The 14,798-nt window shown below is 69.3% G+C and overlaps 1 protein-coding gene across 2 annotated transcripts; it reads right to left on the bottom strand.

The window, feature by feature from the left end:
* Positions 1-4,227: 4,227 nt before the first annotated feature.
* On the bottom strand, positions 4,228-10,127 carry LOC309628160 (uncharacterized protein). Of its 2 annotated transcripts, XM_082390874.1 has the most exons (3): positions 9,623-10,127; positions 4,828-6,033; positions 4,228-4,621 (listed from the first exon to the last, which is right to left on the bottom strand). In XM_082390874.1, exons 2-3 carry the CDS (start codon positions 5,588-5,590, stop codon positions 4,446-4,448), a joined length of 939 nt encoding a protein of 312 aa, XP_082247000.1. In that variant the 5' UTR covers positions 5,591-6,033; positions 9,623-10,127; the 3' UTR covers positions 4,228-4,445. The 2 variants fall into 2 exon arrangements, 1 of the variants encoding a protein (XP_082247000.1); XR_014244206.1 differs by lacking the exon at positions 9,623-10,127 and having other exon boundaries at positions 4,491-4,625; positions 4,828-6,080.
* Between the last annotated feature and the right edge of the window lie 4,671 nt (positions 10,128-14,798).

Here is a 14,798-nt window from a genome sequence, read left to right as displayed (position 1 = left end):
GTGACAAAAGGCCAGGCAAGAGCCCAGGCTCCAGGCCCCCCACGGTCCCCTGTGCTCCAGCCCCACCATCTCCCCTGTCCCTGTGGCACCTCCTGCCCGGCCTCCTGGGACCCCTCTGGGTCCCCCAACTGCCCCCATTCTCAGTACAACTGCCAGAGGGTCATTTTCTAACCAGAGTCACACGCGGTCCTCCTGTGCTCAAGAACCTGTCGTGGCTCCCGGCTCCCAGCGTCAGGGCCAAGCCCCTGGGTGGGCCAGCAGGACCTTGCCCCAGGGCCGTCACCCCTCTGCCTAAAAGCCACCACTTAGAGGAGCATCCTTGACACCCCCGAGCCAGCCAGGCGTGGCTGGGGCACTGGCTCCGGGGGCCCTCCCACCAGCCCCGCCCAGGCCAGCCCTAGGACTGGGCCCCCCGGAAAGGAGGCTGGAGGCCCTCGAGGCCTAAGCGTACGCGCTCTTCTTACGTAGAGGCCACCCCTCAGCCTCCTGCAGGCAGGCCCGCTGCCCGTGGTGACCGGCTTCTCTGCTCGGGGGTCTGGGCTTGCTCATCACGCTGGGCCCCTCCCCAGAGTGACTCAGGCTCCTGCTCTCCGTGTGCCGCCCCCAAACCCTGGAGCCCCTTCCCCACTCCCACCCCATGCCTCCCTGCACAGGAACCTCCATTTCACCCCCTGCCTCAGCACAGGGGCCCCCACCCCGCTGCTGGATAGGCACCCCCCATCTCACTTCCACCCCAGACAGAAGTGGGCACACTCCCACCCGGGAGGAGTTTAGAAGCTGAGGGGCCTCCAAAGCCTGCGGAGGCCGTTTCACAGATAAGGACGCTGAGGTCACAGGGACCAGTGGCCAACGGCAGGATGCGGGTGTGGGCAGCACCTCTTCTGCCTGGGGGGAGTGGGGGGAGCCACAGGGGCCTGGGTGGGCAAGGGGCAGGACGGGGCCTGCAGCTCCCGGGCCCACCCGCTGCCCCGCTGCAGCTCCTCGGCGTCCTTACCTCCCTCGGGTGTGCCTGGCCGAGAGGGCAGGGTGGTCACACGGCTGCAGGGACGCAGTGCTCTCTGGGGGGTCAGGGCTGCTCTGACAGGGCCTGGAGGGGCAATCTCCGCACCCAGCTCAGCCTGCCTGGCCTCTCTGGCCACTCCAAGGGCCGCCCGGGTCCCCGTCCCCAGCTGGGGCCTCTGAGCCAGGCCAGGCATCTGCCCAGAGAAGGCCACGAGGGGCGGCTGGCCACGCTGAGGACACGGGCCGCCGGGCAGCGTCCTGGGCCAGGAGCCTCGTCCTGGACAAAGGGGCCTTGTGTGGCTGAATGGGTGTTTATCCTGGAGCCTGAGTCAACTTAGGGCTGCGAGGCCGGGTGGGGGCCCTGGCACCGGACTCCCGAGGGTAAACATGACCCGAGCCGGGCACACAGCCGCGGCCTGGGCTTCCGCACCCCTGCGCCCCTGCACATCGTCGCCGCGGGCCAAGGGGCCTCCTGCCAGGGCGGGGACGGCGGAAATGGAGCTGTCCTGGGGCCGCGGCCCGGGCCTCCTTGCTGAGCGGGAGGGAAGAATTATCAGACACAGGGTCAGCGAGCCCCTCCCCGTGGTGTGGTGGGGACCTGGAACCCCACTGTTAAGGAACAGATGTTTGTGTCCCCCCAAAATTCACGTGTGGAAGCCCTAACCCCAAGGCGATGGAATCAGGAGGTGGGGGAAGATTAGGGCTGGTCCCCGTGATGGGGCCAGTGTCCTTACACGAAGAGGGAGAGACCAGACCTCCCTGCCCGCACTGTGAAGGCACAGCGAGAAGGCGGCCGTCTGCAGGCCAGGAAGCAGGCCCTCGCCCTGAAGCAAACTGGCTGCCACCCTGATCTTGAACCTCCCTCCAGCCTCCAGGACTATGAGGAAATAAATGTCTGTTGTTTCAGGCCCCCAGCGTGTGGTATTTTGTTGTGGCGCCAGAGCAGACTAAGACCCCCACCACCACTGGGGCCGCCTAGCCCGAGGCCCCCCCACTGCCCGCCTGTCCTCAGGGCAGGTGTGGCCGTCCCCATCACGAGCTGGCGCCCCACCTCATGGAGAAGCCCAGGGCTACGGGGCATCACCGCCCACCCCTACCCCCTGAGAGGGGCCACCCCGGCTGGTCTCAGCCCTTCCAGTGGGCTTCGCCTGGGCCCTCCGTGGCCAGGGGCTGCCAGCCACGCGGCTGAGTCCCCGGGGGGGATGGGAGCGCGGGGGACTGGCCAGAGCAGGCCGACCACCGGGCTGCCCCCCGAGCCCCACGCTCCGCGCCCCTGCCTTCCGGTCCCCCGGGCTCTCTCCAGCCACGGCCTCCCCTGAAGTCAGATGATGCCTCCACTCAGTGACCCCCAGCCAAGGCTGAGCCCCAAACTCCCCTCGGCCCTTCCTAGTCCGAGCGAAGAGGGCTGCGGCGTGGCCAGGCAGGGGCGCAGAAGGTCTTGCTCAGGCCAGCCACCCCGCCCTCTGGGAAGGACCCACTGGTGGCATCTGTGCCCGTGTGTGCCTGTGTGACCGGGCATGCAAACCCAGAGCCCCCGCACTGGCCCCTTGGGCCGCCCGGGTGTGCCGGGCTCATCCCACGGGGGGTCCCAGAGCGGATGGCCCAGCAGAGCCGGGGCCACTCGGGAGGCAGAGCACGCTGGGGGGCAGCCGGGCCGCAGGGGCTGCGCGAGGCCAGAGCAGGGGCGCCCTGACCCAGCTGAGGCTCTCCGGGGCTGTGCTGGGCTGTGTCCTCCAGGTGGATGGCACACCTGCGGGGCTGGGCGTGTGAGGACAGGCATTCACTTCCCGGCCCTGGCTCCCCGCCCCAGATACCAGGCCCCCTGTGCTCCCCTGGCCCGGCTCTGCTGACCCCCAGGTGCCACGACGCCCCCAAGCCCCGACCCAGGCTGTCTGGGCCGCCTGGGAGCCGTTGAGCGCAGGCGGCCTGCAGGGGGCGCTGTGGGGTCGGCCTGAGACTCCGGACGAGCATTGACCACGTCGTCAGCTCCGTCCAGCCTGGCCCCCTGCGCCCGGGTCTCCCGGACCCTCACCGTGGGGAGTCGAGGGGCCGCCTCCTTATTGCCCTGCCCAGCTTTTGGGGGTGCCGGTCCTCCCCTCCCCCACCTCCCCTCTGTCCTTCAGACCCGTGTGCCTGGCCCAGCACCCAAGTTTGTGGAGGGCAGGCCCAGCCACTACAGAGGGGCCAGCGGGCAGGGCCCCGGCCCAGGGCAGGTGGGGGGCTGGCCACCCCAGGCAGCATCGCCGCTGGGGGTCTGGGCAAGCCCGGGTGGGGCTGTGAAAACGTCTATGGCAGGACCTGCCTCGCTGCCTTCCTCCCCAGTCCCTGTCCGGTGATTTTCTGGGCTCCCCCACGGCGGGGTGGACGCCGCACCCGCCAGCCAGGCACACAGAGTGCTAGACTCACGGCCCTCACTTGCCTAACACGCCAGGAGCGGGCCAGATTCCACGGAGAAACTGCCCTCACCCCAGACCTGGTGGGGGGCACCAGCCACACAGTGCTCGGGGTGTGCAGAGAGGATGAGTGGACGCCCGGGCACCCAGAGACTCCCCCGCGTCCCTGGCTCCAGGGCAGGGGCTAAGCGGAGCGTCAGGGCTCCTGCCCGCAGCGGACGGGCTGACGTGACGTGCGCGTGAGGAGTGGAGGGGTCGAGGGGTGAATAAAGGAGCAAGCGAGCAGGGAGGCTGCTCCTGGCGTGCTGGCAGCCGGGTCCCCACGGGTGGCGTCCTCTGAGCGCCCCGTCGTGCTGGAGGACTGTCCCTCTCCTGCCCCCGTTTCGTGCCCTGGCTCCCCTCCGTCCACCCCTGGTGTCCACTCCTGAGTGGGGGTTGGGGCGCTGACCAGGCCCACCTGGCTCAGGGCGGAGATGGGGGCCGGGGGACTGTGCGGAGGGGCACCCCCAGGTATTCCGATGGGGGCACGAGCATGAGACCCAGAGCCCGGGCTGGACCTGGCAGGAAGCGCCCCTGTGCGGGGCAGGGCGCTGCCTTGGGTGTCTGCGGGTGGGCGGCTGGGACACCGCCTGGCCTGCTGTCTGCCCCCCGGGCCTGCCTGAGGGCGTGTTCTGGCAGGAGCCACCGCGGGGGCAGAGTCCAGGAAGGGGTCTGAGGCAGGGAGGGTGAGGGTCCTGCAGAGCCCCGGGGTCACAGCGAGCCCGAGGCGTCCCACCAGAGGGCGCCCTTTCCTGGAGTACCCGGCATGGTGGGGCGAAGGCCAGGCGAGGACGGTGCCCCCGGCCGGGCTGCAATGTCTTGGCCTCCCGGCTGTGATGCAGCAGCAAAGGGACCCCGGGGCTCCCACCAGGGCGCCTCGTGACCTGCCTGGAGCGAGGCCATGCCCGCCCCCTCCCAGGGCCCAGGGGAAGAGGGGGGGCAGGGGCCGTCAGCTACGGGTAGACCCCCATCCAGACCCCTACCAGCCACCAAGCCCGTCGTCACCAACAGTCATTGAAGGGTGGGACCCTGAGACCCAAAGTCTGCTTCACACTCTTGGCCATTCGTTCCTTTATTCACATGACAAACATGTGCTGAGCACCTTCTCTGTTCCCAGCACTCTTCCAGGCCCTGGGGGTCAGCGGGGGACAGACCGGTCCAGTCCCTGCCCTGGTGGAGCCGACCTTCTGGCTGGGGTGGGGGGAGCAGAGTGAAGGAAGAGACAAGCAGATAGGGAACGTGTTGGGGCAGGGGGTGGCGGTGCCATGGTGGGGGGACAGAGTAGGGGGGAAGGGGAGTAGCTGCATGGTGGCGGGAGGGGGTTCCAGGCGCCCCCGCAGCCAGTGAGGTCCAGCCGCTTCTTCACAGCGGCCCCCGCCCCGCCCCTACTCACCTCCGTCAGGCCTCCCAGCCTGGGGCGCTTGCTCTCCACGCAGGCCAGCGGGAGAGGGTCCCTGCTGTGTCGAAGGCCAGAGGAGCAGGCAGCACAGGACAGGGACCAGGGTGGGCTTACCTCCCCCCGGGTGGGGGCTGGCCAGGCTCGACCGCAGGGCACAGGCCACCCCCACCCCAGCTGGCCCAGCAGCTCCTGTGCCCTGGAGGGCGGTTGGACTGGCACGGCACTGCCCCTCACCCTCTCCGCGCTGCACGGAGGTCACGGGCCAGCGACCAGCAGGCTCCTTGAGCCTGGAAGGCGGCCTCACACCAGGGTCCAGCCCACCCCTTGCAGCCACCGCTGAGCTCGCAGCACAAGGCCCGGAAGGCGGGCTTAGGGGTTCCCTTCGCTGCCCACGAGCAGGCCAGGAGCGCGAAGCCTCCCTCCAGGGCGGCAGGCTCGGCGTCCAGGCCCGGCCACCCCGCGCTGCCCAAGAGGCCCAGCCCGGCCACTCAGCCCTCCTCTCGGTGGGCGCCCCGCTGTGGGCCGGCCCAGTGTCCGGGGGCTTCCCGGAGGGGCAGGCGTGCCAGGCAGGGACCTGTCTCCTAAAGGAGGTATTGGAAGCCCCGCCTGCCCACCGCCAAGAGGGTGGCCGTGTCCCCTGGGGAGGCCGCGCCCAGCCCGAGGGCCGCCGGGCCAGGCGGGTGCGGCCAGGTGTGCGCCCGCCCCGACGTGCCCACCGCGCCAGGTGCTGGCTCGCCTGCCGGGAGAGTGATCTCATCCCCCCCACAGGGGACGAGACTTGCCCGAGGTCGCGTGGCCATGTCCCCACCCTGCCTCATCACCCGCCTTCCTCCGCTTCCTGAGGGGTCCCGAGCCCACGTGTCCTCACGCGGGGACGGTGACAACCCAGGCAGGGCCCTGACCGAGGAGCCGAGGGCGGTGGGGCGGCTGGCGGGCACGGTGGGCGGGGGCGCAGGCTCCGCGGCACCCGAGGACGCAGCGCCCAGCGGTGCCGGGGCAGAGGATTCGGGGGGCTGCCTTGTCTGGTCTGGACCCCGGAGGGGAGGCCACCCCGAGCCCTGGGCGGAGGGAGGGCCGGGAGGGCGGGCACTTACGGTCGTTGCTGTTGCCGTGTGTCCTGCCAAGCAGGAAGCGCCAGGGGCCCCCCGCGGGCTGCTGGCCAGGCCTCCTCGGCGCTTCTGGGAACCCCCTCTCCACAGGCTAGGAAAGCAGGAATGTGCCCTCGCCCTGAGCCCAGGCTTGTCTGGCCCCAGGTGCCCCACCGGGCCCGGCTGACACGCCTCCCTCCCGGCCAGGGACAGCTGAGTGAGGCCAGCTTCCTGGAGGAGGTGCCCTGGGGCTTGCCAGATGCCGGGCCAGGGGGAGGCTGGGGGCGAGGACTCGGTGGGGGCTGAGCTTGGGCAAAGCGGGGGCGGAGGGCACCAGGAACCGGGCGACATGGCTCTGGGGCCCAGGCCGGGGCTCCTCCCTCCAGCTGTCCCCTCCTCCATGCCAGGCTCTGGACCCTCACACTGAAGCCCCCAGGCTCCTGACCTCCACCTGCGGGAGGGCTCGTGTGGTCCCTCTAGGCCAGCGGTGGTGACAGGGACAAGCGCTGGGCAGGCCAGCTGTGCCCCCTCCTCCTGCATCCAGCCCCTGCACGCAGACCCTGTGCCCGCACCCCCTCGCCGAGCCCTCACCTGCCGGGGGCTCTCAGAGGAGCGCCCCCCCCCCCAGAAACGCTCAAGCACTTCCTGCTCAGGAGCCCCCGGCAGCCCGAGAAACTCCGTCCCCACTCGCCAGGGAGGCCCGGTGTGGGCTGAGGAGGCTTCTCAGCGGGTGAGCGGCCAAGACGGTGCCCTCCGGGCCTGGCCCGTGGAGATGCTGGGAGGGCAGTGGGGACACCGGGCGCGAGGCCGCGGGCTCCGGCGCAGGGCTGGGGGACGCGTGCTGGGAGCAAGATGGATGCCAGTGACTGAGGGTCTCCGAGCCCGCACAACCCCGGGTCAGGGGCCGGGTGGCACGGCCACACGGGCTGCGCGCTGCCCCGCCCCAAACCTGGAGAGACCACCCATCCCGGCCGAGTCCAGCCAGCGTGCTACCTGCCCCCAGGGCTTCTTCCCGACGGGGAGAGCCTCAGGGCAGGAGGGCAGGGGCCACAGCCTGTCTCCCATTCTGCGGCTGAGCAGGCAGTTACCCGGCCTGGGCGCCGGCACTGGTGGTCCCGGGGCCAGGTTTCTGGGGGGCCGGGAGCTGGGCAGCCTCTCCGGCCCTTGCTGCCCCTTCCCCCGCCCTGAGGGGCTGTGATGGCGGAGGCTGCAGTGACAGGAGCAGCGGAGGCTTTGGGCAGGGCTCTCCGGCATCCTCGGAGTCACCTCCACCCCCATCCCCAGGCCAGGGGGAGGCAGGCGGAGACAGGGCCTGTGGCTACCTTGCGCCCCTGAGGGGAGCCAGCCTGACGGAGGGGCAGGGAGGGCTCCCTGGAGGAGGAGGAGCCCCCCAGGGCCCACGCCACACCTGCCCCTCGGGCTCCACCAGCAGGAGCCACCCCTACCCGAGGGTTGGGCACTTCTCAGCCCCTGGATCCCTGGAGCCCAGGGATTTAGCGGCCCCCTGGGCTGGGGGAGCGGCTGGCCCCGGCCGGGCAGGCACAGCTCTGAGACCTCCTCTCACCCCAAATCCGCCCTGGGCCACACCCGCCTCGGGGCCAAGATGACCCTCGAATCTCCCAGATGGGTCGCTTCCGGGGGCGGGGGGTGAAGCCTGGAGGATGAAGAAGCAGGAGGGAAAGGTGCTCCGGGGGGGGGACCGGATGGAGCTGGGGTCCCACCGTCCACCACTCAGCAGGACACCCTGTCGGGGAGGGCAGGCTCCTCGCCTGGGGCCTGGGAGCAGCCGGTACAGAGGACGCCCTCACGTGGACGGGACCCCTCGGGACAAGGGGCAGGGTCACAGTGAAGCCCTGGCCTGGCGGGCCTCGGAGAGTCCCCCTGTGGGCTCTGACTCGGGCGCAACACCGTCTGATGCTCCCAGCCCAACGTCAGAGCGATCCGGTTTCATAACCAGCCTGGATTCCTCCCCAGACGAGGAAGGAGCATAAAAACCCAATATATTTTAATTATATCTTTGAGGGCCACGAGCACAATCGTTTCCAGATGGGGACCCCGTTGACAGCCGCTCTGTGCTGGGCCTGGGGTGGGGGGAGGAGGGAGGGCGGGCCAGGCCCCTCCGGGTGACGGTGGCCCCGGTGGCACAGGGCTCACTGCCCGTTCACTGCCCGGATGGGTGGGAGTAGCCGTCCTTGGTCATGATTTCCATTCTATAGACGGGGAAACGGGGGCTCGGACCTGCTGGGCGCAAAGCCTGAGACTGAGGGGTCGGTACCCTGACCTGGGGGCCCTTCCGAGCTGGGAGCTGCAGGGGTGGGCTGACCCAGAGCCTGGAGCGGGGGCGCCAGCAGGAGCCCAGTGTGTCAGGGCCGTGGGCCACTCACCAAGGCCTGGGGTCAGGAGGGGCCTGGACCACACCGCCCAAGAAAGGCCATCTCCTGGCCCCAGAGCGGCACGGGCCTCCCACACATCTCCAGCTCCAGCCAGGCAGGGAAGCGCCCAGCAGCCTTCTCAGTGGGGAGCGAGAACCGGCGGCCCGGGCGAGGCGCAGGCCGGCCAGGACCTGGCCGAGCGCACGCACAGGGTGGGCCGTGGATGAGGCCGGTGGCTGGGCGCTCAGCGATGGGGCTTCGGAAGTCTACCGGCTAATAAGATTTGCCCGCTCAGCCTTCCTGGCTCTTCCTGTGGAGACGGCGGCCAGTGTCTGCCTGGAACGGCCCGCTTTCTCCTGTGTGGCTGCATCTCCCACCCCAGCTCAGCCCCGCCACAGCGGGCAGGGCGGCCACGGCCCTGGCTCCTCGCGCGGTGACCGGGGGACGGGCGGGGTGCTGAGGGGCCTCGGGGGGCTGAGATTTCACTTCCGCCTCTGTGTCGGCCTGTGGACCCCCAGCCTCACCTGCACTCGGCCGGTGGAGACCAGTGGCTCTGGGGTAGTGAGGGCAGTGAGGAGGGTGCGATGGACCTCACCCTCCAGGCTGTTGGTGATGGCCGGGCTGGCCCACGCTGGGAGGCCACCGGCCCATCAAACCAGGGGCTCTGGAGCCGGAGCCATGGGTAGTCAGTCCCTGGCCCTACCAGTGCCCGGCCTGTAAAATGGGCACCGGGCAGAGGGTCCCTCCCAGAGTGTCCAGGAAGGTACAGAGGGCTTGCTGTGGGACCCTGGCATTCCGGGCACCCGCCTTGGCCTCCCCTGGCCCTGCTCTGGGGGAGGCTCCACCCTGACCCCCCACCTTCTGCCACAGCCCGTGCCCCCGGAGGTGACCCAGCCTGGCCCGACTCCTCACAAGCCTTCCCAGAGGCCCGGAGTGGGAGACAGGCTTGGCCCGGGGCCAGGGACTCGGGAAAACCAGGTGAGGCTGCCCAAGGAAACGGTGCCCTGCCTGCTCGGTGACCTTGGGGCAACCCGAGTGAGCGGAGGCTGGCAGGGTCGAGGCGGGGACCTGGCCCAGCCCTGGGCCAGGCAGTGCCCCTGGACTGTGCGCCTGCTGCCAGACTCACGCCGGCGGCCGCCTCCCAGCAGGGGCCGCGGCCACGCTCTCCGCACGCAGGGTGGATCAGGCCAAGCCTGTCTTCCCCTGGGACTCTCGCACCTTCCTGACAGCTCAGAACGCCGCACACGCTCTTCCTCCAGGGACTCACCCTTCCACCCTCCGTCCACAACCCGCCCCCCAGGTGCCCACCGGCCGCTCCCGCCGCCTCACCTGCAGTGTGCGCTCAGGAGCCTGCGCCCCACGCGGCTGCACAGACCTGTAGACTCACCAGGCGCCCACGTCCCGCTCCTCTGGCCTCCACTCCATCGCTCTGCATCCTCCCACCCCGCCACCGGACCCATCACCCATCGAGGGCCTCCCGGTTCCATCCGTCCACTTGACAAACACTGGCTGGCCATGCCCGCGGTCCCAGGCACAGCTGGGGACCAGAGTTTCCACCCTGCTGGGAAGTCGGGCAGGGGGCTTCCGTGGGCAGACAGCGCGGACGGCAGGAGTCAGGTGAGACTTGTGGCCGAGAGCAGGGCGGGAGGCCTGAGGAGGAAGTGGTGAGAGCCAGTCCCGGGACAGACGTGCTGAGCGCCTGCTGTATACTGGGAGAGTCTGGGACCCTGAGGAAGGTGCTGAGTGAGGGCTCGCCTTGGAACGGCTGGGCCTGGGGTGAGGGAAGGGGACAGTGTCCCTCTCTGCTGAGGGGCCCTGGGCAGGCCTGAGAGGACCCCTACTGCCTGCGTCTGCCTCCGGCCCCAGCGTGGGGTGGGGGACCACACGGAAGGCCCCAGCTGGAACGAGGGCAGGCGGCACAGACCCCCGACCCAGCACCGCAGCCTCGGGTTTTGGGAAGGCCCGGGCGGGACGGGCCTGAGCAGGCGCCAGGAAGGCAGGTGGCGGGCGCAGCCTCACCCCCGAGAGCCTGCACACCCCCTCCCATCCCGCTCCGCACCCCGCGAACGTGAGGACTGACATCTCTACCCACCCCCCACCCTCCCCCTGCCCTGAGCCGCAGGCCTCAGGCCCTCCTCCAGCTCTGCCATCGCTCCCTGCCTGGAACCTGGTCCCCCGGCCCCGAGCCGGAGCCCATTCCCAGAGCCTCCTTTCAGGCCGGGCACAGAAGGAGAGATTCAGTTTGAAGGGGTTCCCTGAAAAATGGATTTCGAGGGTGCTGGCCGAGGAAAGCTCCCTCCCCTTGGGAGAGCTAGGAGGCCCAGGCGGTAGGCAGTGGACACCGGGGGCCCTCCCCGTGGTGCACCCGGGCTGGAGCTGCCAACTCGCGAGACCACAGGGCACGTGCGTGCCTGCTAAGTGGACACGCGGTGGAGTTCGAGGCAGAGGTGGGGGGAGGAGGCCCTTCTCGGCCTTCCTCTGCTCCCAGCCCCGCACGAGATGGAGCGTGGTGCGGGAGGAAAAGAGGTTTAAACCAAGGACGACTCAAGAACACACCTCTGCCTGAGCCGGGACTTGGCCAAAGTCCCCAGGGGAGCAGAGTAACCCGTAAGTCCCTGAGATGGGAAGTGGGGTCCTGGCGAGACCCCGGGATCCAGCCAAAACCCAGGCCCATTCTCTTCCCCTCGTGAGCACGGGGGAGGGGAGAGGGAAGCCCCCCTCTCACATGTTGTCCCCCCAGGCCACAGAGCAGCTCCCTGGGGAGAAGGGGCCCCTGGGACCCTCCTGGCTGGCTGGCCCTCCAGGGGCTATCCAGGGGGCTGCTGGGCCTTTGGAGCCCACCAGCCTTTTCACCCCTGGGGAGGGTTGAGGCCTGAGAAAGAAGGGCCTGTCCAGGCCCCGCCCCGCCCCACCATGCCTGGCCCCAGGGCCCCACCCCAGCCAGGACACCGCTGTGCCCCTCTCCCCAGGCAGAGATAACGTGTGACTGAGGCACAGATAAACTTCCCCGCCCAGGGCCCTGATTAACGGCAAATCCCAGGAAGTCCCCGCCCCATCCTGAAACCCCATCTGCAGCCTGGCTCAGCGGGGCGGTGACCCCACCCATCCGGGGCAGGCCTGGCCCCAGAGGCCACCTCCACTGGTATGCCCAGCCGCCCTTCCCCGAGGCCCCAGCCTTCCCCACCCAGAGGGTGTCATGCCCACTTTAGGGATGAGGAGACCGCAGGGTCCAGGGGCCGACCCTTCCTCCACGGGCCTTCCCCACCCCAAGTTCGCTCTAAAACAAGCGAAAGCTCCCCTGGGGCCACCTGTTCTTTGGAGACCAAAGAGGGGTCCCAGATCCTGCCGTGGCCACGTGAATGCCCAGGGAGCTACCGGGCTCCCGTGGTGAGGGGTCGGTGAGGAAGCCGACTCCTGGTTTCTTGTGTCCTCAGACACTCCCCGTCTCGGCCTGGGGCCCCACACCCCAAGGTCCCCACCAGGCTGGACTCCTCCCTTGAGGTGGTGGGGGGCTGTGCAGGGAGGTCCCGCGTGGCCCTGTAGATAGAAACTGGGGAGCCCCCTCCTCTCGGGTAGGCACGACACGACGGGCAGAGACCAGCCCACCAGCGAGGCCCCCAGGAGGAGGGGGAGGCCCCTGGGGGTTGGTGAGGGGGGAGACATTGGGACCAGCGTTGGGGACAGCAAGAATGGCAGCTGGGGGGCACGTGGACCTCCCCACTTCGTTCCTTTGAGAGAGGCGGCCCACCCACCCATCCCGGCCAGTTCCTAGGGCAGCACCCCCAGCTCAGACCAAGGCTCAGGGTGTGGGGCTGGAAGAGGGTCGGGGGGGTATATGGGGACAGTGCAGCCCTGGCACTGGGGCCTTCAGCCGGCCTGTAGAACAGATGGGGACACGGAGGCAAAGGGGCCTCGGCTGTGGTCACCTGGGGGTCAGCAGCAGAGCGGGGAGGATGCCACGGGCACCTGGGCAGTAGAGGCCCCACGGCAGGGCGGGACGGGCTGGAGCCAGCACCCCTGACCACGGTGGGGGAACCCCGAGCCTGGCCGGGGGGCAGGGGGCTGGTTGGGCTGCAGTGGCCGCAGGGTGTGGCCGGAGCAGCCCTCAGCTGGCCAGGGGACGTGCGTGGCGCCAACGGGCAGATGACTTAATCACAGGCTGGCTTTGTCCATGGGCGTCCGCCCCCCTGCCCGGGTCCTCCGCCAGCCGCACGCCCCCACCCCCGCCCAGCTCCTAGCAACCTTCAGCGGAGCGTGGGCAAATGTGAGGGGGCCAGGGGCTCTCCGCCACGGGCCTGGGAACAGCCCAGGGGTGGCCAGGGGTGCGGCCGGGTGGATCTGTCCCAGGCCGGGCTTGGGGGACGCCTGCCCAGCCTGGCCCATGCCAGCCCCCTAGGAGGGCATCCTGGGAGTGGCTCCGGCTGGCACCCTGGCAGAGGAGGCTCCAGGGCCGGGGGCTTTGTACGCTGTGGCACCCCCCCCTTCCTGGGCCCCCACCCGGCCGATCCTGTCAGAGTCTTAGAAAGTGAGACAAAGGCCCGGGAGGCCCTGGGAGGGCTGGGACCCAGGCAGGAGATGGGGTTTTAATGACCCAACTATAACGGTGGGAGTGGAGACAGCTCCTTAACCCTGTCGGGCCCTTGCCCGGGGCTGCCCACACTGGCCAGGCCCCCATCACTGACCCCATGAGACTGGGAGCGAAGTAAAAAAATCTCTTCTCCAAAGAGACCCGGGTCACAGATGCCGCCTGCCTGGGCAACCCATGCCCAGCCCCCTGCCAGAGGCTCTGGGTGAGACGGAGGCCCCGGACAGCACCAGACAGCAGCCGGCAGCACCCCTCCGTCCTGCGCTTTCAGCTTTCCTGCTGCCTGACCTCGGACGAGGGGCCGAACCCCAGCCGGGCGTCACCTGCAGCGTGGGGACTGCCCTCCTCCCATGTGACACCCCCCCCCAGTGCACACAGGTGGAGGGAAGTGGAGCCCTTCGTGTACCAGAGCCGTGGCGTGACACAGTCGAGATGCCAGCTACCCGCTCATTCCACACCATTCAGGGGCCTCTTCGCCACCCCCGCCTCGGTTTCCCCACCTCTAAGATGGGCACATGAACGGGGAGGAGGCTGGGTGTGGGTGGCTGTCTCCGACACTCCTTGGTGAGTGACGGGGTGGGGTCCTAGGCAGCAGGGGTCCTGGGGACACCCTGACAACCCTGCCTGTTGTCCCGCCCAGCAGAGCAAGGCACTCAGCGGAGTGTGGCCTACCCACGTCTCCCCGGGGCTCCGCCACTGAACGGACCATGGGGGCCAGGTGGACACAGGGAGACCGGCGAGGGGCGCCTGCGATGGCCCGGGAGAGCGTGGAGGGGGCCAGCCGGGTGCCCTGGTGGTTAGAGGGTGACCAGACTCAAAGAGGACTCGGGGTCGGGCCTGAGAGCTGGGATGGGAGCCAGGACCTGAGCTGGGCAGGGCCTGGGGGTCAGGAGATGGGTGTGATACTGTCAGGTTCAGGATGCCCAATCAAGCTGTCCACTGCAGGCCCAAGTGCAGACATGAGCAGGGGCACATCCGTCTATGTCCACGCGCCTGTGTGTCCTTCTGTGCACGTGCCGTGCGTGCACGCCCGTGGGCCTGTGTGTGCCGACCCAGAGCTGGGCCCGGCCCCCAGACACCACCACGGCAGGTCTGTGTGGCAGAAGTATGTGCCTGTGGGTCAGGGGCAGCAGCCCCCTTTAAGAGGACCGGTCACAGCTCAGGTCCTCCATGGGAGCCCCTGAATTCTGCCCACTATAGCACGCCCCGTCGCCCGGGTCCTGAGCTTCAGCCTGTCTCTAGGGCCCCCCGATCCCTCTCAGAGGGGGCCTGGCCCCATATGGGCACCCTCACCCCTTCCTCCTTGGGCTGGGGGTCCTGGGATGGGCGGGGGGCCCTGCACAAACCAGCCATTCAATGAACACACCATGAGCGAAGCCGTGTCCTGGCTGCGGGCGAGCAGGCCCTGGACCTGGAAGTCTCCAAACAGGACGACGTTACCGGGACACGATCAAGTCCCCCTCCTCCGGGCAGTCCGTATTCCCGGGAGGAAACTGAAGTCCGGCTGAACAGAGTAGTGACGCTGCCCTCACAGTGGCCGCCTGGGTCTGCTCACCCATGGACGGGGCGGGCCGAGGGGTCTCGCCGTCCGGGCGGTGGCCGCGGGCGCCCAGAGGCACAAACAGCCTGGCTCGTTTTCACCCCAGGGTTCCGCGGGGTTTCCACACATCTCAATGGGGAAGGCGGCTGGGCGGCCGGCCGGCTGGGGGGCCGGGATAAATGGCCCCAGTCATGCAGCAGCGGCCCAGCGCGAGTGCGCAAAGTCGAAGCTATAAATTACCCAGCCGGGCCAGCGCCACCGCAGCGGGCGGGCAGGGGGGTGCGGCGCTCCGTAAATCGGCCCTTTCACCACTGGAGGCCGCGCACGAAAGAAAAACTTTGTTTTATTAAAGCAACATCAGCGTTGTGGCCGCCCGGCCA

This window comes from Balaenoptera borealis (genome assembly GCF_965194805.1).
Source record: "Balaenoptera borealis genome assembly, chromosome: 4".
NCBI classification, from domain to species: domain Eukaryota; kingdom Metazoa; phylum Chordata; class Mammalia; order Artiodactyla; family Balaenopteridae; genus Balaenoptera; species Balaenoptera borealis.
The sequence above is the reverse complement of the archived record's forward strand: the minus strand, read 5'-3'. Positions and strand labels throughout refer to the sequence as shown.